We start from the raw sequence: 16,555 nt of genomic DNA, 5'->3' as shown, positions 1-16,555 counted from the left end.
ACAAGCGATTCGTTTAGCTTAAATAATAATCGTTAAGGGGTTTCCGCGGCGATTCTCATTTATTCGGCCGATGTTCCCCGAATCGAATCACTTGAGCGATCAAAAGATGACAAACAAAAAACAAACAGAAAACAAAACAGAAAAATAGAAGCCACTCGCATACAAATATTTTTGGTTGAATGATATATAAAAAAAAACAAACAAATAATAAAAAAAACTTACATCTAAAACTGGGTTCGGGGCTCTGCGAATGTCCACGTTAGAGGTCTAGACAAGCTAAATCTAATTACATGTTATAGAAGACGACTTAAAAGCTATGACCCAAGAAGGAGCGCACACTTGCCACAAGCAAAATCTGAGCCGCGTTCAACAGTCCAACAGTCCAACAGTCCATGCACGTGTGGTATACGAGTATATTGAATTTCTGAGCACACACATCCATCACGAGACGAGCGAGTGTAATTGTAATTGACATTTGAGCTATGGTTCCATTCCTTACAGAATAAATGCAGTTTTGAAATTGTATGGGAGAGCTTTATCCCCCATGCTACGAGTAGCGGAGAGAGGAGAGGAGAGGTGAGGTGAGTTGAGGTTGGGTTGGGTTTCCTTGATGGGATTGGGATGGCTCTGGCTCTGGTTGTTTGTGGTTCGCTCATTTTGTTGGGGCAAGTGCTTTGCATATACATATGTATGGGGATAATCTACGACTAACAAAAGGGGTTTGCTTTAATTTGTTTGTTTGATTCTTTAAAGAGTTTCCTCAACACACACACACATACAATCGAAACGTTTAACAACCATCAAATATGACATTTTGTATCCCAATTTTCCACAATCCGAATGGCAACAGGTCTCCTCCCCCTCCATTGTTTAACCGATTATCCTGTGTATAAATTTGTTCCTGCTTCCCTGCTCCCTCTTCGGGTGCGCTCTTCTTATGTACAATATGTAGCGTGTGGGGCCTGTTTTCTGTACTATTTTGTGTGTAAGCTTCCAGCTTGATAAATCCCAGTTTGTGTTCTTTTTTGTGTTTTTGTTTCTTTGTTTTTCTGTTCTACTCTCTCTTTCTCTGGTCCTGCCTCACCCATTTATATGTATGTATGTTTGTTGTTTTGCTTCTTTCACAAAGAATTTTGACTGTCGCTTCCAGCGCTGGCCCCCCCCAACACACAGGTGCGGGGGATTTCCGTACTCTTGTATCCTGTTTTTTGTGTATCATAAAATATATGTATCTCGAAAAAAAACAAAATTTTTTATCCCGAAGCTGCCTGGATTATTATTAACTTATCGAAAAAAACACTGCAACCTCTCTCACGTTTCCACCTACACAGTTTAGACCTAAACATGTCCTCTCCTATATGTATGTACATATATGGGTCTCTACCATACCATATATGTGCATCTGTATATCTGTTATATATAGCATGTATGTGTGAGTGGTTGTTCTCTTTGTGTATGGGATACACATACGCATCTGTGACTGCATCTACTTTTGGCTCTTTTCATAACTTTTTGTATGCCTGAAAACTTATTTCTTATGTGCTCTGCTGTTCTGCCTCTCGATTCCCGTTTCCCGATTCCCGATTCGCCATTTCCCTTCACGCGCAAAAGTATGCAATGCAATGCAGATTCGGGAATTGTGGAATTCCGGAATGGGAACGAGGGGCAGCCCTACATTTTTGTGTGTTTTTTGGTGGCCGCCTACGACATGGAGCTGCAGGGCAGTCGCGGCGATCCCATTTGAGTGAGAACGCGATCCAGCCACTGGAGTGGGCCATTCAGATGCAGCTCAATCCAGCAGGGCGTTGAGGTGACCGTCTGGCGACGATACTCGGCCCCCCAGCCCTTCACAAAGGACATTCGAATGGTGCACATGCGTGTCAGCTGGTAGACGGCCTCGAATCCCTGCGACACGGACTGGGAGAGAAGGGCGGCAAACTCCTGATTGTTGAAGATCTTCAGATTGCAGCCGGGCGGGATTTTGCAAACGGTGGCCGGATGCCAGCCGTAACGCTGATTGCAGTTCGGACTCTGCACGAATATGGACGAATCGCTGAGGCATTCGGCAAAGACCTCGCCGCCAATGTAGTAGAGTCGAACGCCTTTGCCGATATGACGGCGTGTCTGTTCGACAACGTCGTTGCGATTCACATTGGAGAGCAGACCGAGACAGAAGCGCTCCGAGTTGGAGGGATCTGTGAAGCCGTCCACCGTAATAGAGGGCTGGGAGGCATGAAAGGTCTCGCCGACCCGCGTGTTCAGCTCGTAGTAGGAGATGGAGCACCAGAAGGCTGGCTCGTGGTACATCACTGGGGCGGCATCGGCGGGCGGCGTCAGGCGCGACATGTTCATGTTGTCATTGGGATCGATGGGGTCCCCATCCTCGCTCATGTAGCCGGGTGGCGGGGTGCCCGTATTGGGAATGCTGCTGCCCACACTGAGCACGCTCGACTGCGAGTCCATGTTCTGGCCAAACGATAGTGGCTGCTGGTACGACGAGGATGACGATGAGGAGGTGGCCGAAACCGACACTGAAGCGGAGGCTGATGCTGAGGATGAGGTGACCGGACCGCTGCCACCACCCAATTCCATATACTGGGGCGGACTCAACGAGGCGCTGCGTATTATCGCAGCATTATAATCGGTATTATTTGGTATCTGATGCGTGTGGTTGTCCAACGGATAGTCCACTATGGAATCGGGCGGTGTGGGCAGCGACTTGGGCACCAATATCGACAGCTCGATCTTCTTGTAGTGATACGGATTGATGCAGATCTCGTCCTTGCGCAAGTGGAAGGCGTACTCGCAGTGATCCAGCGGCTTCAATTCATTCTGTGACTGCAAATCCGGCCAGCGCCATAGACGGCAGTAGATAACGTGCGGCAGACCCTTCCGCAGATGCTCGCCGGGTGGGACGGGCTTACTGCGCGGCACTGTCACGCAGCGCGTCTGGCAGTTCTGTGTGGAAATGGCACGCTCTAGCTCCTCCAGCTGCGAGTTCTTCTTGATCTTCTTCACCAGATTCTTGACGGCCTTCTCCGACCACTTGCCCTCGACGGTGTTATCTTCGTTGCCCTTTTTGAGTGCTAACAATCGTTTGACCACTTGCGGGGTGAATGGCAACATCTCACGGTCGGTGGACACCAGAGCCACACGCGCACACAACGGCACAAGGGGTGGGGGCTGGGGCTGGTGCTGGCTCCTCTCTGCTGCTGGTGCTTGGCGGCTCCTGGCTGAAGCTCGGGCCAAATCGGGTGCGTGGGCAAGCAGTTGAAGACGATCGCTCTCTATCTCTCTCTATGATCTGGGGGAATTTTCTTTGTATGCAATTTGTGCAAATTTAAAAATTCCTTTGCTTTCCCTCTCCCTCTGGGCGTTTGGCGAGGCGTAGAGCGTTGTCAGCGTTTCTAGAATTGTTTTATACAGTTAGTTTTGGATCTGTCTGTGTGTGTGTGCGGGTACATGTGTGTGCGGCATGCTAAAATAATTAAAACTTGATAATTTGCATGCATGTGTGTGTGTATGATTTGATTCCACTTGTACATGAGCCTGCGCTGCGGACTGGCTGGATCTGATAAAAAACACTACCGAACGATGTGTTGATGACGATGCTGGTGATAATTGGCGGGTCTACACGGGTCGCTGCTTGGTGTTGCTAGCACTGTGCATAGGCGATATGATATGGCATCGAGGTAATCTAACAATTTTGGCCATTGATTTCGATTACCAGAATCAGCCTCAACTCTGGGCCATAAAATGCAATCGTCTTGTGGGAGAGATTTGGCATGCTTCTCTGTGTGTGTAGGTGTAAAGGCAGGGCAGACATCAGAACATCGCATCTACACACTACGGCATGTGTGTCTGTGTGTGTGTGTGCATGCATGTGCTTCTGTTGTTATTTGCCATTACTGCTGTCGCTATTGCTGTTATAGTATGTATTGTGTGAGCCAAACAAGGTCAAATATCTGTCTGCAGACACACACGGATACACAAACGCAGACGACACTTTGAAAACAAGACGCTTTAAATTATTGTTCGTCAAAGCTATTGAGAGATTTGCGGGGCAGACTTTTTGGATTTTTCCATTAACAGAGGTGGCTATATATCATGTCGCGAACATGAGATTTTGTCACTTTATTTCAAGTTTTATGTTTTTTCCCCTTCTGCAATGCCGCGAAGGGGAATGGGGGATGACAAGAAATTAAACACACACACACACACGCATGTACATACGCACACAAGCATGGGCTCTTTGATTTTGAATGTATCCATTTTACCTGTACAAGCGTTTTTGCAAACGGCACTGGCACTGGCACCGGCACCTGAGCTGCACTCCTCTCCAACTCCACTTCCGCTGCTCCGCTGGCCAGCCGATGGCAATTCAAGAGTTAGACGGGCAATTAAGACAAGTAGCAGCACACTTCCACTTTTGAATGCAATTGCAATTGCGTTGCGTTGCGTTGGTGGGAAAACAGGGACGAGAACCACGACAGCGACGACGACGACGACAACGACAACCAAGCGGCACCGGAACCGGGCGCGTACATCAAGGTGGTGGAGCAGAGGGGGGTGTTTAGCTGGGGTGGCCACCGTTTTTCAATTTGTGTATATCTTTTGCGCGCGCCAGAAAGTGACAGCTAGACACACAAGCAAAAGCACAAGAACCGCAACACACACAAACACGCACACAGTCACAACAAAGAATTTTATTCTATGTTCCTTTGCGCCGTCTGCTGCTGCTACAGCTACTGCTGACCTTTCGCACTTTATGGATACTTTTCTAGTCCCCTTTCCACCGCCACAGCTGTTTTTGTCACTTTTCGAGTCGGCTCTGCTGGCTCTCGTCCGAATTGTTGATTACTTAATGCCCGTTTTTACTTGACTTTTCTGATAGTGCGTAATATAATGCGTTTCCTCTGGGCTGAGATCTATTCCGAAAAAACCACACCACTGTGTCTGCGTCGCTGCTGTTTATTTCACATATACGCAGTTCTTATTCGCTTCTGCTTTGCTTCTTGCTTCTTTTCCCTATGCATATGCTGGCGTGCGTGCCTGTAGTGGTGTATGTGTGCAAGTATGTGTGCCCGCTGCCTTTGTCATTATCTGATTGTCAGATATCGAGTTGACTATCGATACGAATTGCTCTCGGGACTAGTTTATTTTTCACTTATTATGCAACCGAGTAAAAGAATTGTAACCAAACGGTTAAAAGATTAAAAATATTTTTTTTTAAATTGATCTGAGGTCGCCTGAGTGTATTAATAATTGATTATACACGTTCAACCGCACGTACTTTTTCAGCTATCGATACTCAACTTTTGCCGGATATTTTCTGCCTGGCAACGCTGCTACATAACGTCAATCTTTTGAAAGTTAATTCTAATTCAAAAGATTCTATCTTGAAAACATCATAAACATCGTGTATACCGTTTATTTATACATATGTAAATATGTATAATAGTCATAATTTATAATCTCCTAATAGATCAGGTAGACCTCTGCGAGATGTAGTATGGCGATAAATCGAAACGCCAAGCTAGCGAATTTCAAAGCTGTGGAACGGATAGCGATTCCCGATTCTTTCCTTCGATGCTAAGAAAATTGGACACGTCCATGGAACGTGCGTAGAGGTATTCCCTTTTATATCAGATAATTTATTGTTACTTAAAATTTTACTTATTGCAAATTGTCAGTGAATGTCGAATCAAATAAGCTTAAGTTTTTGAAGAGCGCCAGGTTTTCTGCAGGGCCTGTTTGACTACCTCATCAGGCGACGGGGTATCAAAGCGAAATCGTTTCACATTGCTGCCATAGTCCTCACGCCGATACATTTTCAGGTGCTGTTTCTCCAGTAGCGAAATGGCGTATTTGACCTGTGGCTTCCGTGGCTCCGGGTAACCTACCACGGAATCCAGCAAACTCCCAATGACACTGTGATGCTCTGGAGCCAGCAAATCGCTACCATCGACGCTCATTGAGCATTTGTCGTCCGTCAACAGGCATATCGAGGGGGCAAACCGCTTCACAGGATCATAGGCAATAAATGGTATATCAAATGTGTGCGTGTTTTGCGCTCGCTTAAGTCGAGCTTTGCTTGCATATTCCTTGGGCGGCGCATTTTGGTTGCCTTTTATCACGGCTGTGGTCAAGTCAATAAGGGGCGCGGCTGTTGGCACAGGATGCACGGGCGGGATTGTGTCGCCCCCGTCGCCACCCGATATGTGCAGCCGATCCACAGCGCGCTCCAGTTTGGGCAGCGGCCCGCTGCTCTTGTTCTGACTGAGGAGCTTGTTCAGCAATGGAATATTTAGTTTGGCCGCATCCGCCGACGGCTCTCCCGGTGCAACGCAGAGCTGTGGTATAACAAAGCCAGAAAATGGCTGGCCTGCCGTCTTTTCACCTTCGGATATTTGACGACGACGCTTCATTTCATTGAGGAGGAGCTTATTTCGGGCATCCACTGCCTGACGCTCCTTCTCCTGTTCAGCAAGATCGATGGGCGTTGGGTTGCCTTTGTTCAGCTGCGGTATCTTCAGCTGGGGTATGATCAGTTTGAATGCGGATGTGTTCAATTTTGTTGATTCCGAATCATTTTGGAGGCCGAGCTTTTGTTGAATCGCCTGGTGAAGGCTCGGATTTTGATTGCTCTCCATTTCAAGCCTAGTGTTTGTGTGATAGAGCCAACGGGACCGAAAAATCTCTTTGCAATATGTTTTGTTATGGTTTTGGTTTTCTTGTGACGTTTGCTTGTGTTTGTGAGCAGGGTTGTATTGGAATATACCCCAGCAACACAGAAAATACTTCCGATACCTGCAGCTAGTGTTGAACAACGTTTCAGAGATTCAAAAAACGCGCTGCAAATTGGGTTTCAACGTTTTTTTATTTTCATTTTTCGTATAAATATGTATATTTCTGGAACATTTGTGAATAAAATGCAATTTGATCGCAGTTTTTTCTTGTTTAAATTCTATGTAACATCCAACCGGCAAATAGGTCCCTCCTCCACCATCTTTAGGTCGACCTTGGGTCCAACCAAATCGCGAATATTGTTAATGCCATACTTGATCATGGTGGGTCGTTCCAGCGACAGGCCCCAGGCAATCACATTAACATTCTCCGGCAGACCCATGGGCAGCAGCATCTCCGGCCTGAAGACGCCCGAGTTGCCCACTTCGATCCATTTGGCCAGACCCGGATGGTAGCAGAAAATCTCCATGCTCGGCTCGGTATAAGGATTGTAGGCCGGCTTGAACTCCAGTTGAGTGATGCCCAACTTGCGGAAGAACTCGTACAGCGTACCAATCAAATCGCCCAACGTGAGGCCCACATCAGCGATGACGCCCTCAACCTGATGGAACTCGGCCAAGTGGGTGGCGTCCAGGGTTTCGTTGCGGAACACCTTGTCGATGCTGAAATATTTGGCCGGCTTAAAGCCACCCTCCTGGTTGGCTAGCTTGAACAGCATGCGAGCACTTACGGCCGTTGTGTGGGTGCGCAGAAGGTTCTTTTGTGCATCCTCCAGCTTCCAGTCATAGCCATAGCCAATGGAGCCGTAGCCGCCCTTGGAGTGGACGCTCTTCACGCGTTCCAAGTATTCCTGGGGGAACTTGTGGCTCCTGGCCGGATGGTTGATGAAGAAGGTGTCGTGGGCATCGCGAGCCGGATGCTGCTGCGGCTGGAACAGGGCGTCAAAGTTCCAGAACGAAGACTCCACATAGTTGTTGGTGGGCATTTCGGAGAAGCCCATCTCCAGGAATATCTGTCGGAACTCGGTACGCACCTTCAGCAGCGGATGAAGATGGCCACGGGTCGGCGGTGCCCCCAAGGCATCAAAGTTGTACGACTTGAACTTTAGCTGCTGCCACAGGCCGTTCGTGAGCATCTCTACGGTAAGATCAGTCTCCAGTTTGGTGAGCGTGGTCGCGAATTCTGGCCCCTTGGTCAGGACAAAGCTCTTGATGGTGGTCTCCTGCAGCAGCTTGCGCTTCTTGAAGTCGGCCACCTCATTGGCCGGCAGGTCGGTCTTTCCTTGTGCCACCTGATTCAGCAACTCCTTGACGGTATCCACAATCTTTTCCACCTTGCGCTTGACCAACGGCGGCTTCTCGCTCTTGTCCACCAGTATCCAGCCGTGGGCCATGGCCTTGCTGAAGCCAACCTTGGCATTGGGGTTGCCATTGACTAGTAGGAGCACACGCTGCTCGATTCCACCCTCTGGAACATTTGCAAATATGACAGCCTCATGGCTGCCACATAGGGCCACATGACGACCCTCTTCGGTGAGCTCCAGGGACTTGTGTGTGACTGTCGTGGCATTGACCAGGTCACCATGCGCCTGGATGCTTTTCAGTGCACCGACAATTTTCTGGTGATCGATGTCGAAGAGAGAGGCCAGGTCCAGAGTGTCCACCTTGTCGGTGTTATCAAGATGCTGAAGAATACGTTCCGTGAGTTCGGTACTCATCTTACCACTATCAATTCGCAGTTGGCCGGTAATGAAATTATGATAAATGCACACAAAATCTACTAAATCTCGTGTTGCCACGCAGGAAGAGGAAGAAAGCCGACAGTGTTGGCAAGCGTGCGTTTAGCTACGGTATGACCCAAAACTGTGCGCATCAATCAGCTGATCGTGCGATGCTTACAGCAGCAAATTCTAGCAATATTTTCAATTTCTGGAATGAATTTTTGTTTTCTCTTCCCCTTTTCAGCACAAAATGTACCAAAATACATTGCAGCTAATCGAAATTTTCCATAAAACGAATCTGAACATCCCCGATGGTCGGAAGCCGCACCAGTGCGACATGTATGGCAAGCTATTCTTCCATCGCAGTGCCCTGCAGAACCTAGAGACGAGGCACGTGGAGGAGCAAAGATGGCCATGCGAATGGTGCCCTAAAATCTTCTACATTCGAAACACCAGGACACCATCGCTTCTGCTTGAAAATGTAACCAGTAACCGCGGTAACCAGTGTGACCAGTCCGCGGCAATAAAAGTGTTGCAAGACACTGTGAGGTAGAAATCAGCTGTACTGTCATAGCATCAAGAAAAGAAGCGTTCGCGTTGATTCTCAAACATACAATTTTAAAAGAAAAAAAAGGAAAGGGGATCGTCCCGTCTAACTAATAACAAATTTGCATATCGGAGGACGAACGATCTAACCACCAACCATGCTAAAGAGCCTCAAAGCGGACACCTACGCCGGCATGGCCAATGCCAAATGCGGCGAGATCTACTTCCAGAGCCTGGACAGTTTTCGCATCGATTGTGCCTTTTGTGAAATGAAGAGCTTTGTGTTTAATGACTTTCTGCTGCACGTCCAGAACGTCCACTTTGAGAACGGCCTGCTCAGGACAGAGCTGGAGGAGTTCAAGGAGGAGAAAGAACCGTCGGAGGCCTCGCCAGTTCCCCCTGAGCCACAAGTAAACACCTTTGCGTGGCACAAAATCGAACGTGACAATGATGAAGATGACCTGGGCAGTGACAGTGAGTATGAATTTCTGACGGACGAGGAGAACAATGATCCCGATCCCGTCAGGGTCATTCTGAAATGGGATAATTCCAATGCAACCACACTGGACTCTTCGCGCCAAATGCGCTCTGCCAAAGTGGACTACAAGGAAGAGTCCGACCCAGAGGGCGACGACTGTACAATCGACCTAGATATGGATATAGATCTAGATCTGGACAATCCCGACGAGTCGACGACCAAGAAACCACATTCCTGCCCGCACTGTGACAAGACCTATCAGGAGCAGAAAACTTTGGATCGGCACATGGCACGCCAGCACAAGCCCGTGGATCCCGAGGTGGAAGCAGACTACGGGATGTGCCAGATACTTGATTCGAGGCCTCAGCCAGTGTACAAGTGCGAGCAATGTGACAATACATTCTTCACAAAGCTAACGTTGGTGGTTCATATGAACCGGTACCATAAGATCAGACGCGAGGCAGCGATCTCGGCCGCATCCCCATCGTTCACTTGCGTGGAATGCGATACAGAGCTGCCGCGCCTGCGTCTGCTCGACGAGCACATGCTGAAGGTACACGGCGGACCAGCGTGCGCGATCTGCAAACGGCGCTACAAAACGCGGCACGAGCTCAAGCGCCATCAGCTAAGGCACAACAGCGAACGGAACGTGCTGTGTTCGCATCCCGGCTGCGGAAAGACCTTCTTCACCAAGCGCCACATGCGCAATCACTCCAAGGTCCACACGGATGAGAAGAACTTCATTTGTGAGAACTGCGGCTACAGCTGCCGCAACAAGGAGACGTTGCGAGTTCACATCCGCAGTCACACGGGCGAACGTCCGTTTGGGTGTAAGGTGTGCGACAAGCGATTCCCATCTCATTCGGGACTGCGCGAGCATATGGCCATGCACTCGACAGATCGGCCGTATGTGTGCAATGTCTGCAATGCCACCTTCTCCCGCCAGAAGGGACTGTACCATCACAAGTTCCTGCACTCGGATACAAAGCAGTTTGTCTGCAAGCTGTGCGGAAATGCCTATGCCCAGGCGGCCGGATTGGCTGGTCATATGCGCAAGCATCGCAGCGAGGAGCTCAATGGTGGATCGTAGAGCGAACGGGAAACAGATAAATATAGAGAGCTCACGATCGGATGGATATGGGATTAAGTTACACACTTTATATATCTTCCAAATCATTTACGACCTTCTATTGTACAATTTCCGACTACGTTTAAGAACTCAGGCATAGTCTACAGCCATACAGGCACTCTTTTCAAATTTAGTGTTAGTTTAGTTCTACACGACACTCCACTGGTGTTTATTTGACGATTTCCGTAACTGCTTTTAAAATTTTTTGTATTGATAAAAATATATGTACCTACTGTACTATAATTTAATTCGTAACAATTCATGTGGCGGGCCCCCTGCTACCACTGTACTTTGTGCGCATTGCGGAGGTTGCACCTGAATGGTGTGTGTTTTGAAGTTGATGCCGCTTCTGTGTGTGCGCGAACGGCAATGGCCGAATTTAAATTTAGACAATTTGCTTTTGACAAACAATTAATCGAGCGAGCGAGCGAGCAGCAAATGCCAAATGGGTAAGGAGCGCGGCTAAACATAGTGCCAGCGATTAGCGGCAGCCAGCACTTGGCAGGCCCATACGCTAAATGCAGCGTGGCAATGGTCGGTAAGATGACGGCAAAGACGAGACCCAAGAAGGAGACAAGAGACCTCCTGCGGCATATGTGCGAGTACTGCGGCTACAGGACGCGCATTCGCGGCAATCTGATGGTCCACAAGCGGCGACACACCGGCGAAAAGCCCTTCAGCTGTGACACGTGCCAGGCAAAATTTGCAGCCCGCTATCAACTGAACACGCACCGGGAGCTGCATCTGGACGTGAAACAGCGACGCAGTCGTCACATGTGCAAGGATTGTAATGTTGGCTTTCTGAGTGCGCGCGCTCTCTACCATCACCGGCCACTCCATGGGCAGGGGAAGCGGTTCAAGTGCTCACAATGCGACAAATCCTATGCCCAGGCGGCGGGCTACGCACAGCACAAGCGGTGGCATCGTCAGCGTAATCAGCGTGCAACGGCCGAGAGCTCCATGGAGATAAAGATGGATACGGGAAGTCAGAAAGTTAACGAAAACTGACTGGGCGCCCACATGCTGCATCAGCAAATTGTTAATTACCTATAATGCTTTCCTTTACGAATAAATTTTGCTAGTAAAACCGAATCCGTTAGCTATTTAATTTGTGTCGACGGTTTCGAGCACTGTCGTCTGTTTCATCTGCTATCGATAGGTGGTGATTCCAGCGATCTATCTAAATCCTCGGTGGCCCGTTTGTTTACAATTTTGTTTCTGGTTGATTTTTCTGCATGTGTTCAGCATGCTGAAACACTGCCTAACACATGTGGACTACACGCGTCTGCATGCCCAGCAGAAAATGCAACCCAAATGCGGCGAGATCTTCTACGAGCAGGAGTGCAACAGATTCCACTTGGCTTGCTGCCTGTGCGATATGAAGCACTTCTCCTTCGATGATTTCGTGCGGCACATTCGCAACGTACACTTAGACAAGCAGGGAAGGCCGCAGACGCAGGCGGTGGCTGTGCGTGCTTCGGCTCAGCCCCTGCCTGACACTGCGGGGAAGAAGCTCCTCCTGGCAGGGGAATATGATGATGTACAGGCAGCGAAAGTCCCTATCTCGTTGCAGACGGGAGACAATCAGAAAACTGAAGGGCTCTGGGAGTGTGGAGAGAATTCGCCAAAATCTGACAGTGACGACTGCGACCTAGAGCCAGAGGCCATCTTAAGCAGCCCCTGCGATAGGACAGATGAAGAGATCGAGGACCAGCAAAGTATTTTCAAGGTATCATGATCATGGCCTTCCCTTTGGTTTTCTATTACACTATTGATTAAACTATCTAATGCAGCGACAGCCAAAGGAATTCTGCTGCAAGCACTGTGATCGAAAATACACATCGGCGAAATACCTGAATACCCACATAAAGATGAGCCATCCCCACCCGAAGGCGTTCAAGTGCAGCGACTGTGGAGACGCCTTCGATGTGGTACGGGCCCTGGAGGCGCATCGGCGCAAACTGCACACTGATTTCAGTTGCAAACTGTGTGCCAAGATCTTCAAGAACTCACGGACTCTCCTCCGTCATGTGCAGGGACATTCTGGTGTGCGGCAGTACAAGTGCGACTTTGAGAATTGTGAGAAATCCTTTACGAACAAGCACAACCTCAACTCGCACCGCCGCATCCACAAAACGGAGCGCAACTATGTTTGCGAGCTGTGCGGCTATAGGTCGCGATACCGCGAGGCTCTCATCGTCCATCGACGCTCCCACACGGGCGAGAAGCCCTTCAAGTGTGAGACCTGCGCGCGCTGTTTCGCCTCGAAGTCGCTGCTGAACGAGCATCAGCCGATGCACTCCACGGAACGGCCCTACAAGTGCAACGATTGCGAGGCAACCTTCTCCCGGCCCAAGGCTCTCTATCACCACAAGCATCTGCACCTGGCAATCAAAAAGTTCAAGTGCAAAGTCTGTGGCAATGCCTACGCCCAGGCGGCGGGGCTCTCGGCCCACATGCGGGGACACAAGCAGCAGGCAGCCAACGGTGTGTCAGACGGCAAAGAAATAGATATGTTATTTACTTGCTAACCGGGCAGAACCACGGAGTACGTGGTGTATATATAAGCTAACGTTGTACATATAGAATACTACATAAAACAATATTTCCAATACTCAGTCAGTGTATATGTATATTATCCTATGATTTATGTTGTTAATTCTTCACTCTGTTTATCCTCTTTCCACCTAATGATCTATTTGATAAGAACTTGATTCCGCTACATCTGTCTTTCTATCTGTTCTCACACCAATACCAGAATCATATCTCCTTCTCTTCGGCAGGAGGCACCCACTAAACGAGGTAGAGTGTGTGAGAAAGAGAGAGAGAAAGAAAGTTAGCGCGTGGATTGATTTGTTTAATCTAGTAAATATGGTTATTCCCTGCGTTTAACGGTTTTTTCGTATCTCCAAAAGTGTGGGTGGTGCAGACAGGGTCTCTTAGGGCTGGGCGCTTATAAAGACAGACAGACGTAGGTCTATCGACCCTGCAATTGATGCTGTATATACTTCATGGGGTCGGAAACTCCTTCTTCTGGCTCCTTCTCATTTAAACAAAGCGGCTAATATATCCTGTTTTATTGGACATATAAGGATGTCGGAAAACCCTTCCTTGAATAACCTCAAGCAAAGTTTATGGAATGATAGACACGTGTGGTTACATCTTCAACATTTATTTCAAACAGGAACTTATTTCTATGCACACAGTATATATGTATGTAAAGTTACATATAACCGATGTTAATTTGGTTTCCACTCCTTCCTTTGCCATCTGTCCATTTATGTATATGTATTATACATATATATCAAGTTTTGTTCCGATATTAAATAGTTTTTAAGCGCATATATGTATGTAATATTACACGTATCTGTTTTCTTATTCATTGAAAAATGGTTATTGGTTATTAATCAATTCAGCGGTTTACTGAATATAGTTTGTTCTTTCACGCATATAGGTATGTAATATTCATATGTTTTATGCTAGTTTTATATTTTTATGGTTAGTGTACACAATTAATGTCTGTTCTGCAGTTAAATATCCATTTATATAAAGTCGTTTGTTTGTTTGCGCATATATGTATGTAATATTCGATATTACACAAGATTTTAATATTTGTTTAAGGTTTTGGTTCGAGACTCCATCCTTTTCCGAGTTTTACAATACACTCCATATTCGAAGAGTGGGCAGAGAAGTTACATATGGAACTATTTACATTTTTTGGCCTTCCCTTCTCTGCCCAGAAAATCAGAGATAGAGAGAACAGTAAGAACTCTTTTTGCGCCGAACATATTTGGGTATCCTATCCTCTAACCAGTATTTAATTGGAATGCTCTTGCAATACCTGTACTTCCTAACGACCTATTCCTATTCGTCACACATGAGCCGCTGTGCACCACATATTGTATAGTATGCATTTTACTTAAGCTTAGGGCCATCCTGCACACAGTATTTGATTACAAAAACACATTTACATGATGACCCTTGAGTACAAATGCATATTTTGAAAAGGTTTACCATTGTTGTTTTGACTCCACTTGTTCAGGATACAGTATTGGATTGAAACACCATAGACATACACAATAATATCTGTTGGTTATAGTACATACAATACGTCAAGTACATATAAGCATATATACAATACAATACTTGGGTATCCGTCTAGACACAAAGTGGGAGTAGTATAATATATATGCAATCTGTTAATTTAGGTGCTAGGCAAACTGCATTGTTCTGATAAATTTTTTTAAATTTATCAACAATTTATGTTTTTGCTACACCGTCAGGTGTAGGCCAATATTTGATTACAATATATAGATCAAAGCTAAAAGTATGCATCATTTGTCCATGACATATGTATGTATGCTTTTTGCATTTAAGTAATTGTCATTTTCTTTTTTGCCATCACTTGAAAAATGAGCCCTCTGAACTGCAACTAATCAACTCAAAAATCAAAAATATATAATATTTATATCTATATCGACCAACTGTCCTTGACAGATGCTCTTAACAGGGGAATATGGTTAACAAATTTTTACGCCCAGACCCGTATGGTGTAATCCCAGCTGCCCGTGGATAGGGCTGTGCCGTCGGGCGATACCTGGACGCAGGAGACCTTGTTCTCATGGCCATACAGCAGACAGACGCGCTCCGACTTCAGAGTGTCCCACAGGTTGACGGTGTAATCATTGTAGCCAGCAAAGAGCAGGCGGCCGCTAACCGAAAAATCCACTGAATTGACACCAAATATGATGCTCTCCTTGGCGAAGACGGCCACCTCGCGATCGGCCCGCATGTCGTACAGACGGCAGCTGCTGTCATCCGATCCGGTGGCAATCGCATCTCCGCAGGGATGGAATTTGACGCTGTTCACATCGGACTGGTGTCCCTCAAAGGACTGGACAACATGGCCAGAGCGCATGTCCCAAATGAAGGCCATGCGATCGCAACTGCCCGAGACGAAGGTGTTGCCCGTCTCGTTGGGTGCCAAATCGATGGCCATCACATCCCCAGAGTGGCCGTGAAAACTTTGCAACAACTGACCGGACTCCACGTCCCACAAAGCACATGTCGAATCACCGCTGCCCGTCAAGATCTGCTGATCCGAATTGGGATAAATGCAGCACGACATGTAACTTGTGTGGGTGCCAACAGTGCGCTTCTTGGCGGCCATCTCCTCATCAGAGGTGATTGGATAGACGGTTACCTTGTTATCCAGTCCACCACAGGCCACAAAGTTGCCTGACGGGGCGTATGCACAGGCCATGATCCAGGTGGTGGGCATGGTCACGGCATGCTCCTTGTTCGTAGTGAACGCATCCCAGATGATAAGACGGCCGTCCTGCGAGGATGAGATAATGTGTCGCTTGTCAGGGCTCCAGTCGGTGCAAAGCACCTTTGCCTGGTGTCCCTTCAGCACCTTGCGAGGCTTGATGTTGACGTAAGCAATTTGCTCCAGGCGCTCCGCAATGTTCGACAGATTGACGTCATTCAGCTTCGAGCGCTCCTCCTCCAATTTGGTTTTCAAATTTTCCGCCTCCTTCAGCAAGTTTGCCATTTTTTCATTGGCATTAACATTGCTGGCAGAGACAGCTCCCTCCGACATTTTCACTTAATTGTTTTCTACGTTTTCACCAGCGTCGATTCATCTGCTACTTCCAGTGTCAAGGCGAAAAATCAAGTGAAGAATCAATGGTGAAAAAAGATGTATACCAAATCTGAATACACAACGGGCCCTTGCGCACTAGCGCCTGTGCGGTCAGAGTTGCAGATGTTTGCCTTAAATCGATTTTTTGTCGAGCTTTCGGACAACCCTGTTGTACAGCTGGCGCTGAAAGCGCCATAATTTATGTATAATTGATAAAAGATATATGTTTCTTAAGCCATTTGGTAAGGACAAATTATAGTCACATTAATATTCGGTTAATTACGATTGGTT

General features: G+C 47.4%; 7 protein-coding genes across 8 annotated transcripts; 3 read left to right on the top strand and 4 right to left on the bottom strand.

Annotated features, from left to right (window-relative positions):
* Window positions 1-145: 145 nt before the first annotated feature.
* Smox (Smad on X) lies at window positions 146-5,081 on the bottom strand. 2 transcript variants are annotated; one of them, XM_033382908.1, is made up of 2 exons: window positions 4,757-5,081; window positions 146-3,407 (listed from the first exon to the last, which is right to left on the bottom strand). In XM_033382908.1, the coding sequence occupies exon 2, from the start codon at window positions 3,124-3,126 to the stop codon at window positions 1,702-1,704; it is 1,425 nt and encodes a 474-aa protein (XP_033238799.1). In that variant the 5' UTR covers window positions 3,127-3,407; window positions 4,757-5,081; the 3' UTR covers window positions 146-1,701. The 2 variants fall into 2 exon arrangements, with proteins under 2 accessions (XP_033238799.1, XP_001354768.1); XM_001354732.4 differs by having other exon boundaries at window positions 4,278-5,080.
* Window positions 5,082-5,633: 552 nt separating this feature from the next.
* Window positions 5,634-6,780, bottom strand: LOC4815053 (uncharacterized). The gene has a single exon (XM_001354733.4). The coding sequence runs from the start codon at window positions 6,651-6,653 to the stop codon at window positions 5,715-5,717; it is 939 nt and encodes a 312-aa protein (XP_001354769.2). The 5' UTR covers window positions 6,654-6,780; the 3' UTR covers window positions 5,634-5,714.
* Window positions 6,781-6,888: 108 nt separating this feature from the next.
* Window positions 6,889-8,577, bottom strand: alpha-PheRS (phenylalanine--tRNA ligase alpha subunit). Its single transcript, XM_001354734.4, has one exon. The coding sequence runs from the start codon at window positions 8,462-8,464 to the stop codon at window positions 6,968-6,970; it is 1,497 nt and encodes a 498-aa protein (XP_001354770.2). The 5' UTR covers window positions 8,465-8,577; the 3' UTR covers window positions 6,889-6,967.
* A 561-nt stretch (window positions 8,578-9,138) lies between these two features.
* LOC4815384 (zinc finger protein 311) lies at window positions 9,139-10,868 on the top strand. The gene has a single exon (XM_001354729.4). It carries the CDS (start codon window positions 9,172-9,174, stop codon window positions 10,579-10,581), a length of 1,410 nt encoding a protein of 469 aa, XP_001354765.3. The 5' UTR covers window positions 9,139-9,171; the 3' UTR covers window positions 10,582-10,868.
* Window positions 10,869-11,163: 295 nt separating this feature from the next.
* Window positions 11,164-11,712, top strand: LOC4814724 (zinc finger protein 32). The gene has a single exon (XM_001354730.4). The coding sequence runs from the start codon at window positions 11,164-11,166 to the stop codon at window positions 11,626-11,628; it is 465 nt and encodes a 154-aa protein (XP_001354766.4). The 3' UTR covers window positions 11,629-11,712.
* A 39-nt stretch (window positions 11,713-11,751) lies between these two features.
* On the top strand, window positions 11,752-13,356 carry LOC4814637 (zinc finger protein 197). Its single transcript, XM_001354727.4, has 2 exons — window positions 11,752-12,349; window positions 12,414-13,356. The coding sequence occupies exons 1-2, from the start codon at window positions 11,867-11,869 to the stop codon at window positions 13,149-13,151; spliced, it is 1,221 nt and encodes a 406-aa protein (XP_001354763.3). The 5' UTR covers window positions 11,752-11,866; the 3' UTR covers window positions 13,152-13,356.
* Window positions 13,357-13,776: 420 nt separating this feature from the next.
* Gbeta5 (guanine nucleotide-binding protein subunit beta-5) lies at window positions 13,777-16,359 on the bottom strand. Its single transcript, XM_001354735.4, has one exon. The coding sequence runs from the start codon at window positions 16,220-16,222 to the stop codon at window positions 15,152-15,154; it is 1,071 nt and encodes a 356-aa protein (XP_001354771.1). The 5' UTR covers window positions 16,223-16,359; the 3' UTR covers window positions 13,777-15,151.
* Window positions 16,360-16,555: the final 196 nt, after the last annotated feature.

Source organism: Drosophila pseudoobscura, chromosome X (genome assembly GCF_009870125.1).
Source record: "Drosophila pseudoobscura strain MV-25-SWS-2005 chromosome X, UCI_Dpse_MV25, whole genome shotgun sequence".
Classification (NCBI taxonomy): domain Eukaryota; kingdom Metazoa; phylum Arthropoda; class Insecta; order Diptera; family Drosophilidae; genus Drosophila; species Drosophila pseudoobscura.
This window is presented reverse-complemented; position numbering and strand designations above follow the sequence as displayed.

Excerpts from the sequence above, each read along its gene's own strand:
- Smox (XM_033382908.1), bottom strand. The coding sequence starts at position 3,126 with ATGTTGCCATTCACCCCGCAAGTGGTCAAACGATTGTTAGCACTCAAA.
- LOC4815053 (XM_001354733.4), bottom strand. The coding sequence starts at position 6,653 with ATGGAGAGCAATCAAAATCCGAGCCTTCACCAGGCGATTCAACAAAAG.
- alpha-PheRS (XM_001354734.4), bottom strand. The coding sequence starts at position 8,464 with ATGAGTACCGAACTCACGGAACGTATTCTTCAGCATCTTGATAACACC.
- LOC4815384 (XM_001354729.4), top strand. The coding sequence starts at position 9,172 with ATGCTAAAGAGCCTCAAAGCGGACACCTACGCCGGCATGGCCAATGCC.
- LOC4814724 (XM_001354730.4), top strand. The coding sequence starts at position 11,164 with ATGACGGCAAAGACGAGACCCAAGAAGGAGACAAGAGACCTCCTGCGG.
- LOC4814637 (XM_001354727.4), top strand. The coding sequence starts at position 11,867 with ATGCTGAAACACTGCCTAACACATGTGGACTACACGCGTCTGCATGCC. Across the intron at positions 12,350-12,413 it reads ACCAGCAAAGTATTTTCAAG|CGACAGCCAAAGGAATTCTG; the intron begins GTATCATGATCA and ends TATCTAATGCAG.
- Gbeta5 (XM_001354735.4), bottom strand. The coding sequence starts at position 16,222 with ATGTCGGAGGGAGCTGTCTCTGCCAGCAATGTTAATGCCAATGAAAAA.